The following is a 27,512-nucleotide window of genomic DNA, read 5'->3' on the forward strand; positions in this document are numbered from 1 at the left end:
TACTGCGAGGTTGGCTAAAAAAATAATATCTCGAGGGGAAAGTGACAATTGATCTCGCAAATACATTTGAGACCCTAAACATTCCTAAGAAGATTCTTGTTACCTGTCTGAGGGCGGTACTGCTGCAGACCTGCCACAACATCAGAGAATTCCTCCGGTGGACAGTGTTGAGAGTAGACTTAAACGAAGCTCAGACCTAGCAATGCCAGAGAATGAAAGTATTTTCAATTACAACAATATTTACACACTAATCTTTATATGAATGTAAGATTTAGATTCGCGGTACATTATTGGTCGTTCTATTATATCATTTCACAAAATTCTTCTATCATATAAACATATGTCTTAGTAAGAGTATTCTGAGGGCGGAGATTGAATTCAGTAGCATCTCGACAACAGCCAAAGCTGTATCTCTGGTAGATGTGCTTGTGGTAGGTGAGTCTGGAGTAGATATTATGTCTGTGGTAGGTGTGTGTGTGAAGTAGGTGTGTCTGTGGTAGGTGTGTGTGTGAAGTAGGTGTGTCTGTGGTAGGTGTGTGTGTGAAGTAGGTGTGTCTGTGGTAGGTGTGTCTAAATTAGATGTGTCTGTGGTAGGTGAGTCTGGAGTAGATGTGTCTGCGGTAGGTGTGTCAGGAGTAGATGTGTCTGTGGTAGGTGAGTCTGGAGTAGATGTGTCTGCGGTAGGTGTGTCAGGAGTAGATGTGTCTGTGGTAGGTGTGTCTGGAGTAGATGTGTCTGTGGTAGGTGTGTGTGAAGTAGGTGTGTCAGGAGTAGATGTGTCTGTGGTAGGTGTGTCTGGAGTAGATGTGTCTGTGGTAGGTGTGTGTGAAGTAGGTGTGTCTGTGGTAGGTGTGTCTGGAGTAGATGTGCTTGTGGTATGTGTGTCTGGAGTAGATGTGTCTGTGGTAGGTGTGTCTGGAGTAGATGTGCTTGTGGTAGGTGTGTCTGGAGTAGACGTGTCTGTGGCAGGTGTGTGTGAAGTGGGTGTGTCTGTGGTAGGTGTGTCTGAGTAGATGTGTCTATGGTAGGTGTGTCTGGAGTAGATGTGTCTGTGTTAGGTGTGTCTGGAGTAGATGTGTCTGTGGCAGGTGTGTATGTGAAGTATGTGTGTCTGTGGTAGGTGTGTCTGGAGTAGATGTGTCTGTGGTAGGTGTGTCTGGAGTAGATGTGTCTGTGGTAGGTGTGTCTGGAGTAGATGTGTCTGTGGTAGGTGTGTCTGGAGTAGATGTGCTTGTGGTAGGTGTGTCTGGAGTAGACGTGTCTGTGGCAGGTGTGTGTGAAGTAGGTGTGTCTGTGGTAGGTGTGTCTAGAGTAGATGTGCTTGTGGTAGGTGTGTCTGGAGTAGACGTGTCTGTGGCAGGTGTGTGTGAAGTAGGTGTGTCTGAGTAGATGTGTCTATGGTAGGTGTGTCTGGAGTAGATGTGTCTGTGGTAGGTGTGTCTGGAGTAGATGTGTCTGTGGCAGGTGTGTATGTGAAGTAGGTGTGTCTGTGGTAGGTGTGTCTAAATTAGATGTGTCTGTGGTAGGTGGGTCTGGAGTAGATGTGTCGGTGGCAGGTGTGTGTCTAAATTAGATGTGTCTGTGGTAGGTGTGTCTGGAGTAGATGTGTCTGTGGCAGGTGTGTGTGTGAAGTAGGTGTATCTGGGGTAGGTGTGTCTGTGGCAGGTGTGTGTGAAGAAGGTGTGTCTGGGGTGGGTGTGTCTGGATTAGGTATGTCTGGAGAAGATGTGGCTGTTGCTGTTGTGGTCGATGGTTTTTGTTGTAAACGTTGAAGCGGCAGTTGTGTTTATGTTTGAAATGTTAGATGTCTGCACAGAGGCGGCCGTAGCGGTTCGCGGGGCCCTGGGTGAGTACTAAATCAGGGCCTCGAATATTTGTTACAATAGCTGACGGTGACAAAAAGGTTCTCTTTATCACGTGGCCCCATATTACAAACCTTTTATGAACTCAGTCAGTCAGTCAGTCAGTCTGGTACAAATCTTGTACACGCTATTTCTCCCACTTCCCATTCTCGGATCAAGTTAAAACTTTGCACAATTATTCATTGACCCAAACAACACTAGAATAAATATATATTAAAAAAAAAGATAAAACATTTAATAAATTAAAACAATTATTTAAATAATTAATAAGGGGTAATTAATTAAGTTTTTTTGTTAAAGAAAAGGGATGTAAATCTTACAATATTGAGAGACGTGGCTGTAAAAAAGGATGTTCTTTCCTTTATAAAAGCTGTTTAATATATCGATTAATTAAAATATCACAAAACAGAAGTTTTATTTTTCTAAATATTTCTATTTTATAACACTAGGAATGAGCATGTTTATTTTTTTTTATGTGGCGTAGAAAATTCAATTCTTTCGAGAGCCACTTTGAGAACGCAACCATACTTAGCCCACCCCTGGAGTGACACTAGACGTTTTATTGCATTTAAAACATCGATTCTATGTGAAATCGTTAAATAAAAGAATCGATACCATGATATATTCAAGATGAGATCCAAAGTTCTAGTGCAGCGGTTCTCAACCTTTTATTCTCGGCGACCCCTTTTTTACAATCCCCCACTCTGCCGCGATCCCCCCCCCCCCACACACACACATACAGCAATAGAAGAGTAGACAATTTTCGATGGTCTTAGGTGACCCCTGGCAAATCGTCATTCGACCCCCAAGGGGGCCGCGACCCACAGGTTGAGAACCCCTGTTCTAGTGGGACAAGGTCTTCTCTAGCAAGGACAAAATAAACATGACATCTATGACACTGACCTCTATGGCAATGACATTTTGATAGAAAAAAAAAATCATACAGACATTTATTAGTCCATCTTACAACATCCTTCACCTTGACCATCAACATTACCCCCCCCCCTTTCTTCCCCCCCCCCCCCCCCCCACCAATCCTTTTTGACCACCTTGTAATTTACCCGAAACGCCACGTTTCTCTTTTCCTCCTCTCCGCGCCCTTAATTCGAATTGTCAGCCTCGCCCGGCGCCTCGTCCCCTGGATGACAATCTTCGCGAGGCCCCGCTTCCAATCTCCTAAAGAGACAGTTATTGGATAAGAATCAATCGTGGAGCCGAGACAATTTCTGCTGCTCTTTGAACTTCCGGGCTCTGAAGAGGCGCATCTCGCTTCGAGGGAGACTTCGCGCGAGAGAGAGCGAGAACGGAGAAAGTGTTTCGCGTGTTTAATCATACTTGGCTTGCGGGGGAGGGAGTGTAAAACGAAGCGTTCCCCCCCCCTTGAAACTCAGCACAGGCACGCACAAACACAGCTAGTTCATCTTTAATAGAACGTGGGAGGGGTGGGGGGGGGGTAGAAGGGAAGATAATAAGACTAATTACTTAACCAAATCCTTCAGAATGGGGAGTTAAAACATGAATTGGAAACAGAATTCCGAAATGGGGTGGACCCTAATGTGAGAATGCAAATGGCGGGGAGAAGTGTGTTTTTGGGGGGGGGGGGGGGGGGGATTTTTAGAAGATCGTGTAAAAGGGGCCCAAGATAGCAGCAGATGTGATAGCCTTCGGGAAATGAGTAAGTCTGAAACAGAGACGTCAATATCTTTGGAAACAGTAGAAAACCACTCGCATCCTCTTATCTCATGAATCATCCTTGGATTTTAATTTTACGTAGAGTAGATATACCATTTTTAAATCACAAAAAAAAAATATAAGTATTAAAAATTTGTAATAATGTTTTAACAAGTAGAAAATACTAAACTACTAAGAAAAAAATGACAGATCCTATTATTATACTTTCTATGCATTGTTTCCCTATTTCTCATGTTCGTCCATACAGTTTTGTCACTTGATTTCAATGACTATATTCTCAATAACTGACAAATGTCCGAATGACGTTAGTACTGTGTTGTCAGGGAAGACATATTGTTTCTAATGTAAACTGTGGGGGGAGTGCTGTATAACACGGCAGCTCTTGCTATGTGCTTTGTCCACTTGTTATGCATCCTAAAGTCAACTAGTTGTAGTGTCCGTTTTTTAAAGAGCCTATTTTGTGGTTACAGACATATCCCACACGAGAGTCACAATGGACCTCATTCACCAATCGTAAACAAACAACATTTAGTCACGTGATCTTATTGATAAAAACAACGGGGAAAAACTGTCACGTGACAACCATCATGAATTAAACATGAGATCGTAAATTATATAGAAGAGATAGAGCCCTACGTGGCTAAATGTTGTTTGTTTACAATTGGTGAATGAGGTCCATTGTATTTGTAACAATAAAGGCGTTGATTACATTTTAAAAAAAAAAGACAGATCCTTCCGAAAGAATCCCAAATAACTTCGTTCGTCTACAACACAGGACAATGGACAACCCAGTGATCGTCAAGTTTGGACAGTTTATGAACAATTTTTTACACAAGCCTCCCCTTCCCCCCCCCCTCCCTTTCCCGTTTCAGAATGGCTGAGTACTGACAACACACCATGCATAAAAAAAAACACTTCTGTGTGTGTATGTGTCCCAGAACTGTTGGACTTTACTAGAAAATAAAGACATTGACCTTCAAAACTACGGAGATCAGGCATTTCGTGTGAGATGTAAGCCCATGTAAGATGTATGCGGATTTTCACGCGTCTAGGGTGAGAAAAAGGACAAGCAAATGAACGCAAGAACTATGAACAATTTCTGAACAAAGTTTTTACATTTGTTGTTGTGATACCATAAAATTCTTTTTTTTTTTGCAATGTATCTTTCTGGAAAATAAAGTGGAAAAAAAGCTACGCATATTAAAAAGCAAATCACACTAATGTCACAGGTTCCATCCCCATACTGACAAATGTCGATTTAGTCTGTGTATTGCAGTTGTTATTTGTTGAATACGACCTCGCCTATATTCTAGTCTGACATGAATGTCTATATGGAATATCCATTCAACATAAAATAGGTATTGATTTTTTTTTTAAATTACAATGCATTTTTTTTTGGGCGTGTGAAATGCAATATGTTGAAATTAATAAAAATGACTAATCCCTATCTCTCAATCAGTCAGTTTCTTGGCCGTTGAAGAGTATCGTCTCTCTTCTTTCGAATCCCTAGTGGTGACCCCTCTCTGAGAAATACCTCAGCCGTAAACATCGGGCTCTCTGCCTGCGCATAATATCTCCACGGATACGACTATCCACATATGGATGACACGGGCATTTATGAATAAACATCTGAAAAGCAAAACATGAACACATTAGCAACAGCGCATGCGCACAACGCGTCTTTTTCCTGACACATGCTACAAGGGAGAGACGGATGATACAGCCAATACTCCATAAAAACAAACATCTTCCGGTTAAGTCACCAAAAAGCCCATTAAGAAAAAAATACGTGAGATATGTTTGACACTCAACTGCCCGACTGCCAGAGGGGATATCGCTAACCTGAAGGTGATTCCAATTTCTGCTTGACTGGACATCCAGAAAGATGATGCGCTTTGCAAGAGGTGCAGCTGGCATCACCGGCAGCTCCCCCACTCAATGTCAGACTCGTTTTCGAATTGTTTCGTTTTTGGAGAGTTGTTGTTTTTTATTTTCTCTGGTGTCATGGCGTCTTCTTTTTCGGTTATAATTGGTGTTTTGGTAATATGCGGACAATTTAAAAAAAATAAAATTTTTACAGTGGTGTAGACAAGGTGGGGTGCAAAAGTTATTTTGGTTGTATTTGATTTGTACTCTTTTTTTTTTTTTTTTATCCACCTTCGGAAATGAAGAGTATTATCTCTTAACCCTAACCACTTAGACAAACATAATGTCCTCACACCATACCAACATGGCTTTAGGAAATATAGATCATGTGAAACACAACTAATAGGACTAATTGATGATTTTTCAAAAGGTTTAGATAATAGTGAACAAATAGATGCTATCTTACTAGATTTTTCTAAGGCTTTTGACAAAGTTCACCACCATAGTTTGCTTAAAAAATTAAAATATTTCGGCATTAATGGTCCACTGCATCAGTGGATTAAAGACTTTCTGATAGGGAGAGAACAAACTGTAATAATAAATGGCTCTAAATCAAAACCGATAACAGTAAACTCAGGTGTACCTCAAGGAACAGTCTTAGGTCCACTACTATTTTTAATTTACATAAATGATTTACCAAATTGCATTACTTCAGGAACAAAAGTCAGATTATTTGCAGACGATTGCATAATATATAGAACAATAAAAACAACACAAGACACAGATATTTTACAAAGAGAATTAGATGAATTACAGAAATGGGAATCAAATTGGAGCATGTCTTTCCACCCAGAAAAATGTCAGTTGTTAAGAGTAACAAAAAAACTAAAACAAATTAATTCCACTTATCTTATTCATGGCAAACCAGTAACACAGACTAAAAACGCAAAATACCTAGGTGTTATAATAAATGAAAAACTGTCATGGAATCCACATATTGATGAAACTACAAAAAAATCAAACAAAGCATTAGGATTTATTAAAAGAAATTTCTATAAATCAAATAAGAACATAAAACTAAAATGTTATTTAACCTTGGTTAGGCCAATAATAGAATATGAATCCTCTGTTTGGGACCCCTCAACTCAAGAAAACATTAAGAAACTAGAACAGACACAAAATAGAGCAGTGCGATTCATAACAAACGAATATTCACATTTGACTAGAGTAACACCTTTAGTAAAATCACTAAATTTAGAAAGCCTTCAGGACAGAAGGCTCAAAAGTAAAGTAGCAATCATACATAAAACACTGAACCATAATCTTCAAATACAAAAACAAAATTTAATAAAATACTCTGAAAGACACAAAGATAAAGGCACATTCCTCGTCCCATATGCTAGGACAAATTTATACAAATACTCCTTCTTCCCTAGTGCTATTAGAGCATGGAATGGGTTGCCTGAGCTAGCCAGGAAAACCAGTGACTTGGCAGAATTTAAGTCATTGGTTAATATGCATGACTAAATGCATGACGCGTAGGACGTAATCATCTTCTTTTTTGAAGTAACGTCTGTATTATATAAGATAAGATAAGATAAGATAACCCAAACCTTAAGCAGAACGGCTTGGGGCGGCAGTGGGCAGGGTTCGAAACCGCGACTATCGTGGCGACTGTCGGAGAAAATAGCACTCGGCCAGAAAGCCATCCAAATTTCATATTTTGTCATTGCGAGCAATGAAATTAAGACTATTATCATATAAATAAACGAATTTTTATTCTCCGGCATTGTCAGGGTCGAGATTTGATAGAGGGAAATAAATTTCACTGTAGTCTCCCTTTAACAGTCTCCACTAAAGAATTTCCTTGTGATGTAGGTCTGGAGCAGTAGAACTGCTGCTTATTGACGAATAAATTTCACTGTAGTCTCCCTTTAACAGTCTCCACTAAAGAATTTCCTTGTGACGAAGGTCTGCAGACGGGTAACGAGTATCTTCTTGTCTCGAATGTCTCTGCCACTTAAGTTATCCCTATCCCCTCTATCGGGTAATAACAGGGTATATTGTTATTTTACAACAGTATTATATTCTTAGGTTTTCATTTTTTATTTGTTTTTCACTTAAGTTTCTAATTGTTACAACGCAGTGGTCCTGCAAAGCCAACAATCACTGGTCATTTCTTTACATTGTCAATAAAAAAGTAGATATGGTCTATTTAAGGTCTACTGTCTACTGTGTTCAAATTCTGGTGAAGAATGGGACTTTCTATTTCCGGAGTCTGAATCCGCCCCTGAGCACACCCAACTAAAATAGCACTTGACATTAGATGGGAACAAGAAAAATGCGATTGGTGGTTGTACTGGCTACATGACACCCTCGTTAACTTTAAGCTACAGAAACAAATTTGAAAGGGTACTCTACTTTTTGAACTGGTCAGTGATTCATCATTATCATCATCATCATCATCGTCATCATCATCAAACTCCATTGGAGTGAGGGCTTGAGAGGCTCAAATCCTCTCTTACAAAAGCCCTGGACAGAAACCCTGCTGTCTTGCGTAGTGCATAAATGTCGCCATACAGGTCGAGAATTTTGGGTTTCCCAGACCTGTCGAGACGGAGATCAGCAAGTCTGGGGCAGTCAAACAGAATATGAGGCACGGTTTCTTCTTCTTCCCCGCAGCGGGGGCACCGTGAATCAAAATTTGGCCATAGCCGCGAGAAATATGAGCCAACAGGACAGTGGCCTGCCCTGCACTGTGCTATAATAGCTTGCTCAGGCCTGGAAAGCCTCCACCACGGGGAAGTGCGGTCAGGGCGCCTCATGTGCTCCCAGACTCCACGGGCTTTTTGGGACTTTTTGGGTCAGTGATTAGTAGCTGGTACTGCCGATATGGCCGAAAAGTTTGCAGAAAAAAAAAAGAGCGATGCACCTGCAAAAGCTGCAGTTGACTTTAACGACCTCCAGAACTTGACTCCAGGTTTGTTTTTAAACTGTTTCCTTTCTGCTCTAGTGTCACGCGACGTTTACTTAACAAGTGTTTGTGTTTTGATGTCAGGGCGACATTTTCTAGTCTTTGTTTTTTTTTTTTTGTGGTTCACAAGTTTGACGTGTAGCCATTTTCGGTTCACAGGTTTGACGTGTAGCCATTTTCGGTTCACAGGTTTGACGTGTAGCCATTTTCGGTTCACAGGTTTGACGTGTAGACATATTCGGTTCACAGGTTTGACGTGTAGACATATTCGGTTCACAGGTTTGACGTGTAGACATATTCGGTTCACAGGTTTAACGTGTAGCCATATTCGGTTCACAGGTTTGACGTGTAGCCATATTCGGTTCACAGGTTTGACGTGTAGACATATTCGGTTCACAGGTTCAACGTGTAGCCATATTCGGTTCACAGGTTTGACGTGTAGACATATTCGGTTCACAGGTTTGACGTGTAGACATATTCGGTTCACAGGTTTAACGTGTAGCCTTTTTCGGTTCACAGGTTTAACGTGTAGCCATATTCGGTTCACAGGTTTAACGTGTAGCCTTTTTCGGTTCACAGGTTTGACGTGTAGCCATTTTCGGTTCACAGGTTTGACGTGTAGCCATATTCGGTTCACAGGTTTGACGTGTAGCCATTTTCGGTTCACAGGTTTGACGTGTAGCCATATTCGGTTCACAGGTTTGACGTGTAGACATTTTCGGTTCACAGGTTTGACGTGTAGACATATTCGGTTCACAGGTTTGACGTGTAGCCATATTCGGTTCACAGGTTTGACGTGTAGCCATATTCGGTTCACAGGTTTGACGTGTAGCCATATTCGGTTCACAGGTTTGACGTGTAGCCATATTCAAAGACATCACTTTGGCTTTAGGGATATTCACACTAAACGTTAATCACAGTAATCAGATTTTTGCAGACGCTTTGATGTTTAAGATCCGGTTAAGCAATTAAAATAAAGCAAAAGAGAAGAAAAGAAGGGAAAGCGCCATGAAGAAATGTGATGGTGATATAATGGAACCTATAGAAAAAAAAAATATTTAGAAAATGAAAAAAAAAAGGAAGATCGGGAAAGATTTTGAAAGAAATAGACAAAATTAACAAGGTCAAGGTCGCCCTATTGAATGACCTTTTGTTACCAACTAAATTCTACACAAATATTTTTGTGCTACAGGCGAAAAAGTGTGGAAAATTGATTCTTTAGTACTGAACACTTTGAATCTTTTTTTTTTAATTCTTTTTTTTTTTTTGTTTCAATTATTTTTTTTTATACTTCAGTAGAAGATTACATTGCCAAAAACAAATAAACACACACACCAGACAAAACAGAAAGTTCCATGTTTTCTCAACAATGAAGGTTAACGTTCAGAACGAATAAGGTCAACGGGTAGCCTCGTCGTCTGCTAGTTCATTTTTGCTGCCGAGCTGCTCTTTTTATAGGCCAACCATTTTAAAGTTACGGGACTATATCAATCAAGTAGTTTATATTCAGATTGATGTAAGCGCACATTGATAATAGGCCACAAATTCAAAACCTAATCTAAAACACAAATTTCTTATATTTATGAATTATTACTTAAGGTTTTTTAATTGGTTAAATTCGTTCGTATACTAATTACTAGAATACCCCAAAATTAAATATAAATAAATCCTCTGTAATGGGACTAGGGAAATGGAAATTCAAAGAGAATTGCGCTTTCAGAATAGTTGATAAAATCAAGATTTGTGGTATTGTCAATACCTGTAATCCTTTGTTCTATTGTAAAGACCAGTGGGAGAATATTTTTGTCAAAGCCTCAAACTTGATTAAACTTTATCAGCACACAGGTTCTACAATATTTGGTAGAGCTGTATTGATAAATAGTTTGGTCATTCCAAAGATTGTCTATTTGGCTAACATTACAGAGCCACCTCCTAAATTCATAAACAAGCTGAACAAGTTAATTAGAAGCTTTATATTTAAAAACACTATTAGGAGCATTAAGTTGGTTAAGGCCCCTAAGTTATAGACTTATCTTTGGGATGACCCCTATGGTTAGAAGACGGGCAAATGACCGTGAATGTATATTATGCCATCTTGAAAATGCTGATAATGAGAAACATATGTATTTGGAATGTCCATTATTCCCTCAAGTTAGAAGTACTGTAAGGGACTTATTGGAAGCAAACTGTGGCAATTATGTAAATTTTAACTTGTCTATTATTTTAAACAAGCTGCCAAAACTAAAAAATAAAATGATACATAACTTTAACTTGATTATTGTTTCCGAATGCAGGAATCTTGTTTGGGCTAGCTGGCTCAAATGTCTACATAATAATAAGGTGTTTGATCCTAGTCACTTAGAATCGACATTTAGAAAAATAATGGACTTTAGGGTAGAGAATTATGTAGTTTGATTTTCATATACCTGTACAATGCTCAGGTAGTTTTCCAGAAATAGGGTGTTGGGGGTCAGGGATATCTGATACTGTGTTGATTGTTCTGGAGTAGAGGATACTTGTATCATTTTTCTGTCTTTAGGGGGTTCATTGGTTAGGTAGTATGTCTTTGATATTAAATAATATTTCTATTACTATTATTATATTTTTAGGTTAATCACTTTTCAATTGTTTATGATTTAATACTTGTGAATTATGAGAACTTACAAATAAAAACCTATAAAAAAAAAAAAAGCCCACAAAAGAGGCAAGATGGCCCATAAAAGAGGCACATAAAGCCCCAAAAAAAGAGGCAAAGAAAAGAGGCCTAAGGATTCCTATGATGATAAAGCTAAAATTGAATTGCGCAAATTCTGAGGTTTCCTTTAAAAAATAAATAAAAAAAAATTAACTTTAAAAATTGTTCAACCTTAATGATCACATGGTTGTCTATTGTTCTCTGTTGTAGACGCGTGTATCATACTTGTGCTCACATGCCAAACGCACGAAGTCCTTGAACTTAGGATTCCCTTCAAAGTCACCCTCTTTAGTTTCTATGGAAGCCCAAACATGCCAAAAAACATAATATTAAATGTTTTTGTTGGTGCGTTTACCAGCTGTCAGGCATGAATTCCTATTGTATATGCCTTTAAGTCCAACCAAGTGTACTTAGAAAAGGCTATTCAACGCAAAACGTTTTGTATAAATCGTGTGTCCTGCGCCATTGAATACGTTCCCTATCAATAACTATCCCCTTATCCACGCATCTGGAGGCGCGGTGGCCGAGCGGTAAAGCGCTTGGCTCCCGAACCGGGGACTGGGGTTCGAATCCTGGTGAAGTCTGGGATTTTTAATTTCGGGATCTTCTGGCGCCTCTGAGTCCACCCAGCTCTAATGGGTACCTGACATTGTTGGGGAAAAGTAAAGGCGGTTGGTCGTTGTGCTGGCCACATGACACACTAATAAACCGTAGGCTACAGAGACAGATGACCTTTATTACATCATCTGCCCTATAGACCACAAGGTCTGAAAGGGGGAACTTTACTTTAATTTTTTTTTTTATCCACGCATCTGCAGCTAACGTACTAAAAAACTTTATCAGACACATTAAACCTACATACACAAACACACTCCATAACTCAGGGTTGAAACTCGGGACCATCATGGCGACATTCCCGAGCGCATACCACAGGGTCAGGCTTCAGCTAAGCAAGTACCATGTTTTGTCAGAGCTTGCGTTAACCAATGAAGTAGCATCCCACGTCACATACGAGGCAAGGGCCAAGGGAATCAATCTACTTGGACTAGCGACGTCATGGAAAAAGAAGAAAAAAAAATAGAATTATGACGTCATGCATTTATGGGTTCTAGAATTAAATCTTGTGTTGGAAATAATCCAATGGCATCCTTGTATCCGTAAGTACAATCCTATTATCGGTCCAAATTTGTGTTTTCTCTGTGGAATTGGACAACAAAACAGACGCAGAAATAGTCCCTACGCCAGAGCTCCAAGAAAACATTGAAAAGGGTACACAACCCAAACAGCAGTAGTCGCGGACACAGCAGCGCTGTCGGTACTCGGCTAAACAGTGTTATCCGATACCGCCCGTGTTTCGGCTCCACCGCAAATGTTGACATACGATTTTGTTTGCGCTAAGTGGACGGTATCGAATATCTACATATCGTGAGCAGAAGCTATCGCCTTCTTAACAGGAGAACTGAGGTTAAAATACTTACATTGTAAGTAGCGCCAGAGATCTAAACCATCCTGGCTGAAGGTGTAGCGTTGACAGCTCAAGACTACAAACGTAATGGCTAGGGTTCAGGTCTCTGAAAATCTTGCACTACTTTGCTAGAATAGTCTTACCATCAGTCCGTATCTCTTTCCCTATCTCTCCCGCCTCTTGCTATCCTTCCGGTCTCTCCCTCTGTGTGTCTCTCTCTCCATCCACGTTGTTCTCTTCCTGTCTCTCCATTATTTGTTCTCCTCTCCGACTCTCTCCCTCTCTGTCTTCCTCACATTCTTGACTCTCCATCCATCCGCGTCTCTCCCTCCCATTTGTCGCTTTATCTATCCATCCTCGACTCTTTCTTATCCTCGTAGTCCAGTATCTCTTAGATGACTCTCTCTTATCCTCGCTGTCCAGTATCTCTAAGTTGACTCTCTCTTATCCTCGCTGTCCAGTATCTCTTAGTTGACTCTCTCTTATCCTCGCTGTCCAGTATCTCTTAGTTGACTCTCTCTTATCCTCGCTGTCCAGTATCTCTAAGTTGACTCTCTTATCCTCGCTGTCAAGTATCTCTAAGTTGACTCTCTCTTATCCTCGCTGTCCAGTATCTCTAAGTTGACTCTCTCTTATCCTCGCTGTCCAGTATCTCTAAGTTGACTCTCTATTTTCCTCGCTGTCAAGTATCTCTAAGTTGACTCTCTCTTATCCTCGCTGTCCAGTATCTCTAAGTTGACTCTCTCTTATCTTCGCAGTGCAGTATCTCTTAGTTGACTCTCTCTTATCCAAGATGTTAAGTATCTCTTAGTTGACTCTCTCTTATCCTCGCTGTCCAGTATCTCTAAGTTGACTCTCTCTTATCTTCGCTGTGCAGTATCTCTAAGTTGACTCTCTGTTTTCTCTTAGTTTTCTACGCTTTGTCACTTTGTGTTCTTTTGTTCACTTTCTCATTTCTTTCTCTTTATGATTCTCTTTCTCCTTATCTCTCTTTTTGTCAATCTCTTTTTTCTTTCTCTTTCTCTTTGTTTCGTTCTCTTTTTCTCTATCGTTTTCTCTCTCTCTCTTTCTCTCTCTCTTAGTTACTCTCTTTCTCTTTCTCTATTTCTCTCTCCCTCTTTGTCACTCTATTTCTCTCTCTCTCTTTGTTACTCTCTTTCTCTATCTCTATTCCTCTCTCTCTTTGTTACTCTCTTTCTCTCTCTCTATTTCTCTCTCTCTTCGTTACTCTCTTTCTCTCTCTCTATTTCTTACTCTCTCTCGCTCACTTTCTCTTTCTCAATTTCTCTCTCTTTCTCTCTCACTCTCTCTTCCTCTCTCTCTTTCTCCCTTTCTCTCTCTCTCTTTCTGTCTCTCTAGGCAGTGCATTACTCCATTGTATTATTAGGATCTGTGTATACACTTTTATTGTCTTATACTATTACTTATCTTATATCACTTATCTTATATTGCCTTGACCTGTTGCAAGCCTTCTATTATCTAATGATAAGAAAGTTACAACTCCTCCAGTAACCACGTTACGGTGACCACATTTCTCAGAAAACACTCAAAAATCTTTAGCAACAGTAACACTCCGTTCTGACCTGTCTGTTTGTGTTCTTTAGATAGCTGGGAGAGAGATGTCAGGGGCGCCGCCATGAGGGGGTAAATCCCCAGCTACTCCGCGAAATTAACTCCACGAATGCCAGGTCGCTTCAACATTTCGCTAATAAGCTTCGTTGTCTTTAGAGTTATCTTCCCCTGGCATTCACCGACCGTTTTATTTTTAGTTTTCCTGAAACGAAAATAAATGTTTGAATGGGAAGTAACTCCTGGAGGTAAAAAAAAAACTAAAAAAAAAGGAAAAAAAAAAAGCTATATAAAACATCGTCATGGGAAATAACTCTTTTTTTTCTTCCCAAGTTACTAAGAATAGCAGCTCATCGGGGCGGAGGGGGGGGGGTGAGGATTTAGTTATCATCTTGTCTACAGATAAATAGTAAGATCATTTAAGAGGTTACGGGTGACTGGACACCCAGGTGGTCAAGCTGTAATTTAGTGGCCAGACCGAAGTTGGATGCGGAAGACGAAAATACCTGTTTCTGCCTAGTTCGAATCCTTGTCAAACACTTTGTTTATAAACCCGGCCTAAGAGAGATGTGGGGTTTCGTGTACAGAAAATTTCTAATTAAGGTAAAGAAATATTAATAATTTAAATTATAGATAATGCTTACTGATATAATCAATATAGTCTTCTAGTGTTGTCCCCCTCTCCTCCCCCGTCCTACCATCTAATCTAAAAATTAGAGGCTTGAACTGGTCTACCATGGAAAAAGACTTCCTGAAATTATATGTAATTTAGTCAGATTTAGCGCTTTCACTTGACTGTCCTGAGTCTGTGTGAATCTTTGATTAAGTAAACCATCGTTCAGGAGATTTTCTGATACACGCAAGACATGTATTGGTCAGAATTTGTTATGTATTGGTCAGAATTTGTTATGGATTGGTCATGTATTGGTCAGTATTTGTTATGTGTTGGTCATGTATTGCTCAGTATTTGTTATTTATTGGTCAGTATTTGCTATGTATGTGTCAGTAATTGTTATGTATTGGTCAGTATTTGTTAAGTAGTGGTCATGTATTGGTCAGTATTTGTTATGTATTGGTTAGTAATTGTTATGCATTGGTCAGTAATTGTTGTGTATTGGTCAGTATTTATGTATGGGTCAGTATTTCTTATGTATTGGTCATGTATTGGTTAGTATTTGTCATGTATTGGTCAGTATTAGTTATGTATTGGACAGTGTTTGTTAAGTATTGGTCAGTATTTGTTATGCATTGGTCAGTATTTATGTATTGGTCAGTATTTATGTATTGGTCAGTATTTGCTAAGTATTGGTCATGTATTGGTCAGTATTTGTTATGTATTGGTCAGTAATTGTTTTGCATTAGTCAGTAATTGCTGTGTATTGGTCAGTATTTATGTATGGGTCAGTATTTCTTATGTATTGGTCATGTATTGGTTAGTATTTGTCATGTATTGGTCAGTATTTGTTATGGATTGGTCATGTATTGGTCAGTATTTGTTATGTGTTGGTCATGTATTGCTCAGTATTTGTTATTTATTGGTCAGTATTTGTTATGTATTGGTCAGTATTTGTCATTTATTGGTCAGTATTTGTTATGTATTGGTCAGTATTTGTCATTTATTGGTCAGTATTTGTTATGTATTGTCATGCATTGGTCATTTATAGAATTAGGCTTTGTTCCATTCCCTACACTTTGGAGTTTCAAAAGAAAAGTGTGAGGTCTGAAGACACGGGTGATTCAAGCTCCCGTCTCCTCAGCGTGGCGCTCTCTGTGGAAACGTCCGCCCGTGGGAAACGGAACGTCTAAGAACGAGAGGAAACAGGGCGTCCAGTAGGCTACCTCAGTTCTGCTTTAGCGAGTGTACTGGCGCTTGGTGAAGATGGAAGAAAGACTTGTTAACCAGTCCGCATCCATTGATACATTCACCAGCCCGGTCCATAAGAGCAAAGACGCCATTGTACATTATAGGAATATGGAGTTAGTCCCACGCGGGATCGGCCTCTGACCTCGCCTAGGATGGGGACTGTGACCCCATGAACAAACGGATGGGATTAAATGATCATCTAGTTGAAGTGGGCCTCCAGACAGAGGGGTCAGTGAAAAGCGAATCATTCATCCTGGCCACGGGATCAAAGGTTCATAAACGGGATTTATCTCGAAACTTTTTGGATATCTCAACGAGGTCTGAACACATGGGATTTGACATTAATATTTTATTTCATTGTTTTATTTTCCAGACTTATGACAACTTTCAAATATATTTCCCATCCTAAAACGTAGAAAGCATAAATCTGAAAGAGTAATTATACTATGTATAAATATGAAATTATAAACATAAAAGTATAAATATGAAATATGTAAATATATCATGGCCAATAAAAATCAGTTATATGATTCAAATAATATATCAGAACAAATTACAAAATACTAATTAATTTCATACCATAAATGCATTACTGACAATCTTTCTGCCTTGAAGCATATTGTTCCAGGGGGTTTAAACTGCGTATTATTACCTTACAAGCACCCTCCTGACGATATTTCACAACTTGAACATATCAAAAGGGGCGACCATTTCCTATTGTAAACGTAAGCACACTCTCCTTCTCTCTCTCTCTCTCTCTCTCTCTCTCAAACACACACACATGCAGTGACACTAAAACACGTGCCTAGAATCAATCGCAACCAAATTACATATCAGAGTCGCGTGTTAATTGCCAGCTAATGACGCCTGATTGACGTCATCACTTCCAGACAGAAGAGCATCACCTGTGTTGTTGTTGTTGGGGTTTTTTTTTTCCCGCCTTACGATTATGTCCCCATGATTAAATTATCAGTGCGAGTAAGAACCACGTGACCAGTCTCTCCGCCCACAACCCACTCCAGCTACACACGCACACACGCAGTTCGCATGCATATACGCACTAACACGCCACACTCACGCAGCAAATACGCGCTAAATGTCAATGTATCTTAGCGCATCTCTAATGAATGGAGTCAACTTACAATATGACAACATTATCCAGACGATACCCACTGGCACGGATTTACCCGATATCTATAATAATCTATATCTAACGAGGTCTTTTTTTTTGGCTATCATGTGCACATATATCTTGAAATTTCCAATGCATATTTTTGGACACCATATTAAGGACATAATCTTGGAAAATAATACAAACGTGAAATTAATTACCCATTCATCCATGTGGGAATCAGCTTAGCAAGAAAAATCTTCTTCTGAATTTAAAAAAAACAAAAAAAAAGGTCAAGTTGAGACAGTTCATGAACAATGTTAAAGTGAACTTATGGTAGTGTCTTATGTGTTGTTGGCAATGTCATCTCTTCAATGGACCTCATTCACCAATCGTAAACAAACAACATTTAGCAACGTGGTGCTCTATCTCGTCTATATAATTTACGATCTCATGTTTAATTCATGATGGTTGTCACGTGACAGTTTTTTTCCATTGTTTTGTCAATAAGATCACGTGACTAAATTTTGTTTGTTTACGATTGGTGAATGAGGTCCATACTGAATTTAAAAAATGCTGTGTGGCCTCAATCTTGGGTTGACGAAAAGTGAACATCTGGAAACCGGTACCGGTCTGTCAACTTGTGGAGGCTTCTCTACTAGTGATTTGGGAAAGCGGTCATAGTAATAGAGTTCCTTTGGACCTTTCAGCCTGTATACATTGGCGTTGGACTTATGACTGAGTGATGTACATGAACAGGTTTTTTTTGCGTTGATTAGCTCCCTTTGTGGTACATAAAAACAGTTTTAAGAATTCAAACGCACCAACAAGGTTTCTTGGGCTTCCATAGGAAATAAGGTCAGATCATTCCGAATGAATCCCAAATAACTTCGTTCATCTACAACAGAGGACAATGAACAACCCAGTGATCGTCAAGTTTGGAAAGTTTATGAACAATTTTAACGTGAACTGTTGTGTAAACCGTAAACTTATGTTAGTGTCTTCTGTGTTGTTGGCAATGTCATCTCTTCAGTACTGAATAATAAATAAAACTAAAAAGAAATATCTTGTTTTACATGTTTTCGGATGTTCCTTCAGAGTTGAAGATAGTTTACTTCCTAGTCCAAACCTCCAGCAGGACGACGGGGGATGGGAGCGGGCAGGGTTTGAACCCTGGACCATCGATAAATCTGAACGACAGTCCAGCGCGCAAACCGCACGACCAGGCAGCCAACCTAAACTCCATCAGATATTCAACACATGGACCCAAAGTTTATTAACAGACAACCAAGACGAGGAAAATAATTCTCACAAGACAAGTCAATATTTAGTTGTTTAATTAATCTCGAACAAGTTACTATCTACTATTCACGTAGATTTACTATTTTATTTAATAATTAAGTTTTAAGTTAATCATGTTTCATACTTTTATTTAATTCATTACTATTTAATGTTTGTAAAATGTGGACATTTTTAAAAGGAAAAAAAAAAGAAGCCCATAGAACGGCAATTAGGCCCAAAAAAAAGCGCAAAAAAAAAAAACCTTACAAAAGAGGCAAAGAAAAGAGGCCTAGGAGGAATATTCTAAAAATTAATAGAACAAATGCTGAGGTTTCCTAATATATATATATAAAACATACCATTAAACATACATACAGGCTGGCTGCCTGGTCGTGCGGTTTGCGCGCTGGACTGTCGTTCAGATTTATCGATGGTCCCGGGTTCAAAGCCTGCCCGCTCCCATCCCCCGTCGTCCTGCGGGAGGTTTGGACTAGGAAGTAATTATCTTCAACTCTGAAGGAACATCCGAAACATGTAAAACATTTTACAAATATCTCTAGGTGTTAAATGGTAGCTTTATTGTCATTGGGGATTACAATAATTTAAGGCCAGACCAGACATAACAAAATACTCAGAAAGACACAAAAATAAAGGCACATTAGAGCATGGAATGGGTTTACTGTGCCATCCAGGAAAACCAGTGACTTGGCAGAATTCAAGTCATTGGTTAACACGTATGACTAAATGCATGACGTAATCATCTTCTCTTTTGAAGTAACGTCTGTATTTTATAAGATAAGATACGAAACTGACACTAAATTCCCCATGAGCTGACAGCAATGTCGGTTAGTCTCAATCTTGGTTTGACGTCAAGATGACAGTCATGGACATCTTGAAAGCGGGGCCCGCTCTGTCAACTTGTAAAGGCTTCTCTACTTATGACGTAGAGCAATAAAGTTCCTTTGGATCTCTCAGCCAGTGGCGTAGCTAGGAATTTTCCATCGTTTGGGTTGCCCCTACATTTTGCGTTATATTTAATTTTTATTGTAAAAACACTCATTTAGGGAGCACTCCTCAAGTGGGGGTCCCGTTGGATTTTTTTTTAAAATTCTCCCCCTCCCAAGCAACGCCACTGCTCTCAGCCTGTATGCAATGGTACAGAACACAAGCCTCGCCCACAGTTTGATAAAGACTGAGAAACTTTTCATCCCAGTGGCGCTACAGCCCATGGAGGGCTCCGGCCTGCTTCAACACATCCCTCCATTCAGATCTCTCCTGGGCCTTTCGTCTCCACGCCCTAACCCCAACCTGTTGCAGATCTGAAACGACCAGCACACCACCCTTACAAATTTTCACATTGTGTCTCAGAAATGAGACACTGACCTTCAACAATACCAAGCCCAAGCATTTCGTTTCGTGTCTAGATGTAAGCACATGTGGGATGTAGGAGGACCTTCATATGTCTAGATGTAAGCACATGTGGGATGTAGGAGGACCTTCATGTGTCTAGATGTAAGCACATGTGGGATGTATGAGGACCTTCGTCTGTCTAGATGTAAGCACATGTGGGATGTATGAGGACCTTCGTCTGTCTAGATGTAAGCACATGTGGGATGTATGAGGACCTTCATGTGTCTAGATGTAAGCACATGTTTGATGTATGAGGACCTTTATGTGTCTAGATGTAAGCACATGTGGGATGTATGAGGACCTTCATGTGTCTAGATGTAAGCACATGTGGGATGTATGAGGACCTTTATGTGTCTAGATGTAAGCACATGTGGGATGTATGAGGACCTTCATGTGTCTAGATGTAAGCGCATGTGGGATGTATGAGGACCTTCGTCTGTCTAGATGTAAGCACATGTGGGATGTATGAGGACCTTTATGTGTCTAGATGTAAGCACATGTGGGATGTATGAGGACCTTTATGTGTCTAGATGTAAGCACATGTGGGATGTATGAGGACCTTTATGTGTCTAGATGTAAGCACATGTGGGATGTATGAGGACCTTTATGTGTCTAGATGTAAGCACATGTGGGATGTATGAGGACCTTTATGTGTCTAGATGTAAGCACATGTTTGATGTATGAGGACCTTTATGTGTCTAGATGTAAGCACATGTGGGATGTAGGAGGACCTTCATGTGTCTAGATGTAAGCACATGTGGGATGTATGAGGACCTTCATGTGTCTAGATGTAAGCACATGTGGGATGTATGAGGACCTTCATGTGTCTAGATGTAAGCACATGTGGGATGTATGAGGACCTTTATGTGTCTAGATGTAAGCACATGTTTGATGTATGAGGACCTTTATGTGTCTAGATGTAAGCACATGTGGGATGTATGAGGACCTTTATGTGTCTAGATGTAAGCACATGTGGGATGTATGAGGACCTTCATGTGTCTAGATGTAAGCACATGTGGGATGTATGAGGACCTTCATGTGTCTAGATGTAAGCACATGTGGGATGTATGAGGACCTTTATGTGTCTAGATGTAAGCACATGTTTGATGTATGAGGACCTTTATGTGTCTAGATGTAAGCACATGTGGGATGTATGAGGACCTTTATGTGTCTAGATGTAAGCACATGTTTGATGTATGAGGACCTTCATGTGTCTAGATGTAAGCACATGTGGGATGTATGAGGACCTTCATGTGTCTAGATGTAAGCACATGTGGGATGTATGAGGACCTTCATGTGTCTAGATGTAAGCACATGTGGGATGTATGAGGACCTTTATGTGTCTAGATGTAAGCACATGTTTGATGTATGAGGACCTTCGTGTGTCTAGATGTAAGCACATATTTGATGTATGAGGACCTTCATGTGTCTAGATGTAAGCACATGTTTGATGTATGAGGACCTTTATTTATCTTTGTCTTTGTTATGGCGCTAGACGTTCTCTTTGGTTTCTCCTAGTCTCGGGGCGTCCTTAATTAGAATTCCACCCAGGGTGTAGGGGGTAAGCTAAGTGTCACAATATTGTCAAACGAGTGTCAGAGCGTCGAATCACAATACTCTAGAAATAAAAAAGCCACAGTTTCAAAAGGTCTTCTATTTGGCATTATTTTTTTCTACTGTGTGGTTTATTTTATAAGTCGGATATTCAGCTTAAAAAAAAAACGTTATTTGTATAAATAAGGCTTTTATATATGTTAGTTAAGTTAAAATTAGAATGTATTCACGACCTAATATGGCCAATAAGATTTGACGGGATTTCTCACGCTCTCGTCGTCTGCTTATTGTTGCCAGTTTTTTCTGCATTTGTTGGTTAATTTCAACAAGTGTTTTGACGGATGCCCTTACAAGTGTTCTCCAACCATCGGCCTGGTCATCTACGTTCGTTGATTCATTGTTCGTCCTCAACAGCGGACTTATCAGACGTGAAATTAGCTCCCCTTGGACCTACGGCCAAGTTTTTTTTTAATGTTTTTGTGTCCGATTGTCTAAAAATTGGCGGGAAAAAGGAACTGTTTCTTTCCCATTGCCACAATGAAATGTGAGAAACCGTGAATGGAATTGTGTGACCAGTTCTTTGTTCTGGTGATTGCGTGTGTGTGTGTTTGTGTGAGAGGAGCTGCCCTGTTGTACCTGGGGTAGATGGACGTTGGTCAAGATAATGGAATGACGGGCAGGTGCATGGAAAACAATACAGAACCTGTTCACGCCTTTTTTTTTCTTTTTACAAAGCTTATATCAATTCACTCTGTTTTTCTGTCTGTCAGTCTTGTAAAAGGTTTGTCAGCGTTATTGCCTCCTCGCTCCATCTCGGATCAAGCTGGAAATTTGGCACAAATATTTCTTATTTATATATTTATTGTTATTTATCATTTATTTTAAAAGTTTGAAATGTTAGAAAATACTTATCCCAGAAATTACTCTGAAAGACACAAAGATAAAGGCACATTCCTCGTTCCATATGCTAGGACAAATTTGTACAAACGCTCCTTCTTCCCTAGTGCTATTAGAGCATGGAATGAGTTGCCTGAGCTAGCCAGGAAAACCAGTGACTTGGCAGAATTTAAGTTATTGGTTAATATGCATGGCTAAATGCATGACGCGTAGGACGTAATCATCTTCTTTTTTGAAGTAACGTCTGTATTATATGAGATAAGATAAATTGAATAATGAAATGACAAAACAATAATTAATTTGTATTAAAGATAATGTAGTCATATCAGCTGCTCTTTTTTTTCTTGTTTATTTAATTGTTATTTTATAAAAAATATTTGAAATGTTTTTTTGAAATAGATTTCTCCTTCTTCGTACCTCTTATAATGTGATTATTTTGCCTTTAATAACTCTTGAATTAAAAAAAAACTAAGAGGAATGAGAAAAAGATTTGGAGATGCCGGGGATCGAACCCGGGGCCTTTCACATGCAAAGCGGACGCTCTACCACTGAGCTACATCCCGAGTTATAACCAAGGGAACTCATTTGACTCCCAACGTTAGAAGTTTCAGAGCCTAAATCGTTAATCTGCGCATTAATTATCTTTCTTTGTAATCTGGCAACTACATTTTAAACCAAAGTCCGTTACCGAAATAAACTTTGGCAGTTACTAAATGTAGTCAGGGCCGGATATAGGCATGTGGAGGCCCCGGGGCAGGATTTTTGTGAAGGCCGCTGCAATTTTTTCAAAAGCTATAATAAACATACAGTTATGAATGAAAATACTTCAATCTAAAAGCATGCTATATTTTAAAAGAGAGAAACGGCGGTCTTATGTATTTAATCTAGCTTGACTATTTTTAAAATAAATATTTAATATACATATTTTAGTTGTACTTTTTAAATTTTTTTTTTTTTTTTTTTTTTTTGAGTTTGTGGAAGGTAAGGTCCTTGGTAGACACACTGTCGTAAATCCGGAACTGTATTTACTTATTCCAAGCATGTTACAAGCGGGACACTTCTTAATTACGACATTTTTCCCAACCGTAAAAAAACAAAACAACTTTTCTGTCCAATCGAAATTCGGATAAATATGTTTGTGGAGGCACAGGTGCTGTGTGTGTTGTCCAAGATGGCATCAACATCAACAGCAACACCAAGATGACATCAACATCACCAACGACACCAATATGACATCAACATCAACAACAACACCAAGATAACATCAACAGCCACGATGGCACCAAGATGATATTAATATCAACGAAGACTTCAAGATGACATCAACATCAACAACAAAACCAAGATGACATCAACATCAACAACAAAACCAAGATGACATCAACATCAACAACAACATCAAGATAACATCAACAGCCACGAAGGCACCAAGATGACATCAGTATCACCAACGACACCCAGATGACAACATCAACAACAACACCAAGATGACATCAACATCACCAACGCCACCAAAATGACATCAACAGCCATGACGACAACGCCAACAAAAATATATAAAAAAACGACGACAGGAGCGACAAGAGGCTTGTCATGTAACAAACTACGTACTGGTTCGTATCTTACGTATTGTTATAACCCTGCCATGCGCACCGCCACCCAGGCTAGTGCAGAAGGTGCGCACTTCTAGAAACCAAACAGAAGGGTGTCAACATTGGGAAGAAGAGAACGACTCCTGCCCAACTCTAGAGCCGAAGTGAAAAGACTGTGCTAGAGATAGAGGTTATAATGTATTTGTGATGTCCTGTGAATAAACATTCCTGCTCCTTGAGTTGCCTCCCTTAAAGTTATTACGTATTATCGCTACATTTTTCATTCGTCTACTGTCCTGGGGTGTCTCACCAAGTTAAATGATGTCATGGTGTTGCCATTGCCGGATTTACCTACTGGAAACATAAACTACATCTCAGGAGCCCACAAATATTGTTTTAAAGAAAAAGCAAAGGAATGCATTTATTTATGTCGGTACCATATCTCAAATAGCTTACTGCCGAATAACAAGGGGTCCCATATCTGAAATAGCTTAATGCCGCATAACAAGGGGTCCCATATCTCAAATAGCTAACTGCCGAATCACAAGGGGTCACATATCTCAAATAGCTTACTGCCGAATAACAAGGGGTCCCATATTTCAAATAGCTAACTGCCGAATAACAAGGGGTCCCATATTTCAAATAGCTTACTGCCGAATAACAAGGGGTCCCATATTTCAAATAGCTAACTGCCGAATCACAAGGGGTCACATATCTCAAATAGCTTACTGCCGAATAACAAGGGGTCCCATATTTCAAATAGCTAACTTCCGAATCACAAGGGGTCACATATCTCAAATAGCTTACTGCCGAATAACAAGGGGTCCCATATTTCAAATAGCTAACTGCCGAATAACAAGGGGTCCCATATTTCAAATAGCTTACTGCCGAATAACAAGGGGTCCCATATCTCAAATAGCTTAATGCCAAATAATAAGGGGTCCCATATCTCAAATAGCTTACTGCCGAATAACAAGGGGTCCCATATTTCAAATAGCTTAATGCCGAATAACAAGGGGTCCCATATCTCAAATAGCTTAATGCCGAATAACAAGGGGTCCCATATCTCAAATAGCTTACTGCCGAATAACAAGGGGTCCCATATCTCAAATAGCTTAATGCCGAATCACAAGGGGTCTCATATCTCAAATAGCTTACTGCCGAATCACAAGGGGTTCCATATCTCAAATAGCTTAATGCCAAATCACAAGGGGTCCCATATTTCAAATAGCTTAATGCCAAATCACAAGGGGTCCCATATTTCAAATAGCTTAATGCCGAATCACAAGGGGTCCCATATTTCAAATAGCTTAATTCCAAATCACAAGGGGTCCCATATTTCAAATAGCTTAATGCCGAATCACAAAGGGTCCCATATTTCAAATAGCTTAATGCCAAGTCACAAGGGGTCCCATATCTCAAATAGCTTAATGCCAAATTACAAGGGGTCCCATATTTCAAATAGCTTACTGCCGAATAACAAAGGGTCCCATATCTCAAATAGCTTAATGCCAAATCACAAGGTGTCCCATATTTCAAATAGCTTACTGCCGAATCATAAGGGGTCCGATATCTCAAATAGCTTAAAGCCGAATCTAAATACATTCTTGGGTGTCGGTCATGGTTAAACTTATTATTTTTCCAAGTGATGACAGTGACCAAAAAAGCAATTAATCGAAATAAAAAATAAAAAGAATGGAGATGCCGGGGATCGAACCCGGGGCCTTTCACATGCAAAGCGGACGCTCTACCACTGAGCTACATCCACACATTTACATAGTACCATTACCTATCTCTTAATGTGTTTGACCGTTGGGGCACCAAGGAAGACGCGTCGACCGTCTTTCTCATTCCTCTCTGTATTAAGCCTTAGTTCGAACCTCTTTCAATGGCAGGCCCGTCCATTCTTTTATGTTGTCTTCCCATCGCTTTCTCTGTCTGCTTCTTTTTTTTTTCCTGGTACTGTTCATTGAAGGAAGGTCTTTGCGAGCCCCGAAGATTCTGTAATATAGCCATAGACTTTAAGATTGCGTTTTTGTTTTTTTTAAACTTTAGTTACTAGTTAGCAGATCATCTTGGGGTCCGATCGCTGCAGTAACCCTGTCTCTAATCTCTTGGTTTGTGATGCGGTCTTTGTATGTGATACCAAGGATCCTTCCATAGCGCCTCAATTCCATTGGTAAGATCCTCCTCCCTAGCTCTGCAGTCGGCGCCCAAGACTCCCAAGCGTATAAAAATGTGGCCATGACCAGGAAGCGCATCAGTCTGATTTTGGTGCCGAGGGCTAAGCCTTTGTCTTTCCATATATATACTATAAAGTAGAAAGTAAGGGGTATGTATGTATATATGTTAGGAATAGAAATAAAAACTCCTTGACCGATCTTGATAAAACTTGGCAGAAATGTTCCTTGGGTACTAACTTAGACCGTAGTGTATGTATCCTAAAAAAAAAAAAAAAAAATGTTGACCGACTCTATTAAAGCTATAGTATTTTATGGATCTAGGCTTTGTTTACAATGTTGAAATGAGAAAAGATCGAAAGGATTTTAATCTAGATCTACTTTTAAAAAGTAAAATTTGCACATATAGTTTTTTACTTTGACACATGACACAAAATATTTTGACACATTTGACACAATATATTTTATTTAATAAAATTAACCTTCAATTTTGTGTTTCAAAAGCATTTTTCCATAAATTCGTTCCACATATCTGCGAATTTAGACGTCCTGACGTACTTATAATCCCATTCATTGAACAAATCGGGTAAACCCGTTTTAATTGTACTTTATATCCTATTCATCTATCGCTCCTTTCGTTTTTAATAGATATGAGTGTATCGGCTTCGGGTAAACCCATTTTCGCAAAACTAATTTTATTTTCGTAGCGAAAGAGAAAAACTTGAAAGGATCATTAGCTAAGTTTAACATGCATCTAAATCCAATCCACTAGATTTGTAAAACACAAACTAAGACCCGCAGGCCGCGGGTAATGTCAGGCTAGTTAAGCATATAAGCAAAAAAAAATGTATTTCTCTAATACCTGGCGTGCAAGTCACGATTTAGCCTTATAAATGGGGGTTATAAAGTTATGACAAAGATAATGATCAAAACAAACGAAATGAAGTCCATGCAAAAAAAATGGAGATGCCGGGGATCGAACCCGGGGCCTTTCACATGCAAAGCGGACGCTCTACCACTGAGCTACATCCCCACATACAATTTATGCTACTCTTTATGGATTTATTATGACCTCGCGTGCAAGTCACGATCGTCGTCACATCCAGCCGTTGAAATGTTCGCTGGGGGGGGGGGGTTCACGGGCGTGGTTCGAGGGTTCGTGGGGTGCTACATCACATTGAGCAAATTGTTTCTTTTATGAAAGTAAATGAATACACACAGCCATGTATCCAGCAAAGCGATACGCTCAATGGCAAAGGGTCGTTGATGGAACTCTTTACGCCTTAAACCCATGCCCCCCCCCCGCCCCACACACACACCGACCAAATGGTAGATTATAGCCCATTCACATGTAAACAATCATTGCCCTGGTTAAAAAAAAAAAAAAACGGGCCCTAGAGAACCGTCTCAAACTCAATAAAGAAAAACTCTCGTATAAAAAAAATAATATTTTTGTGTGTGTGTCCTTTTCTACATGAGGGAATATGCTCCCTGAAGAAA

The 27,512-nt window shown here is 39.5% G+C and overlaps 1 protein-coding gene and 2 non-coding genes across 3 annotated transcripts; all 3 read right to left on the reverse strand.

Moving 5' to 3' along the window:
• Window positions 1–328: 328 nt before the first annotated feature.
• Window positions 329–5,471, reverse strand: LOC129925127 (mucin-2-like). The gene is made up of 3 exons (XM_056023505.1): window positions 5,397–5,471; window positions 5,089–5,183; window positions 329–1,034 (listed from the first exon to the last, which is right to left on the reverse strand). The coding sequence occupies exons 1-3, from the start codon at window positions 5,469–5,471 to the stop codon at window positions 329–331; spliced, it is 876 nt and encodes a 291-aa protein (XP_055879480.1).
• Window positions 5,472–25,528: 20,057 nt separating this feature from the next.
• On the reverse strand, window positions 25,529–25,600 carry Trnaa-ugc (transfer RNA alanine (anticodon UGC)). Its single transcript has one exon. It is a non-coding gene; the product is annotated as a tRNA-Ala (tRNA).
• Window positions 25,601–26,973: 1,373 nt separating this feature from the next.
• On the reverse strand, window positions 26,974–27,045 carry Trnaa-ugc (transfer RNA alanine (anticodon UGC)). Its single transcript has one exon. It is a non-coding gene; the product is annotated as a tRNA-Ala (tRNA).
• Between the last annotated feature and the right edge of the window lie 467 nt (window positions 27,046–27,512).

This window comes from Biomphalaria glabrata, chromosome 3 (genome assembly GCF_947242115.1).
Source record: "Biomphalaria glabrata chromosome 3, xgBioGlab47.1, whole genome shotgun sequence".
Taxonomy (NCBI): Eukaryota; Metazoa; Mollusca; class Gastropoda; family Planorbidae; genus Biomphalaria; species Biomphalaria glabrata.

Bases quoted from the DNA above. Each gene is read 5' to 3' on its own strand.
- LOC129925127 (XM_056023505.1), bottom strand. From the start codon at position 5,471: ATGCCAGCTGCACCTCTTGCAAAGCGCATCATCTTTCTGGATGTCCAG. The intron at 5,184-5,396 runs GTTAGCGATATC...TTTGCTTTTCAG, and splicing joins GAAATTGGAATCACCTTCAG to ATGTTTATTCATAAATGCCC. The intron at 1,035-5,088 runs GTATTTCTCAGA...CATCTACTCCAG, and splicing joins GCCCGATGTTTACGGCTGAG to ACACACCTACCATAGACACA.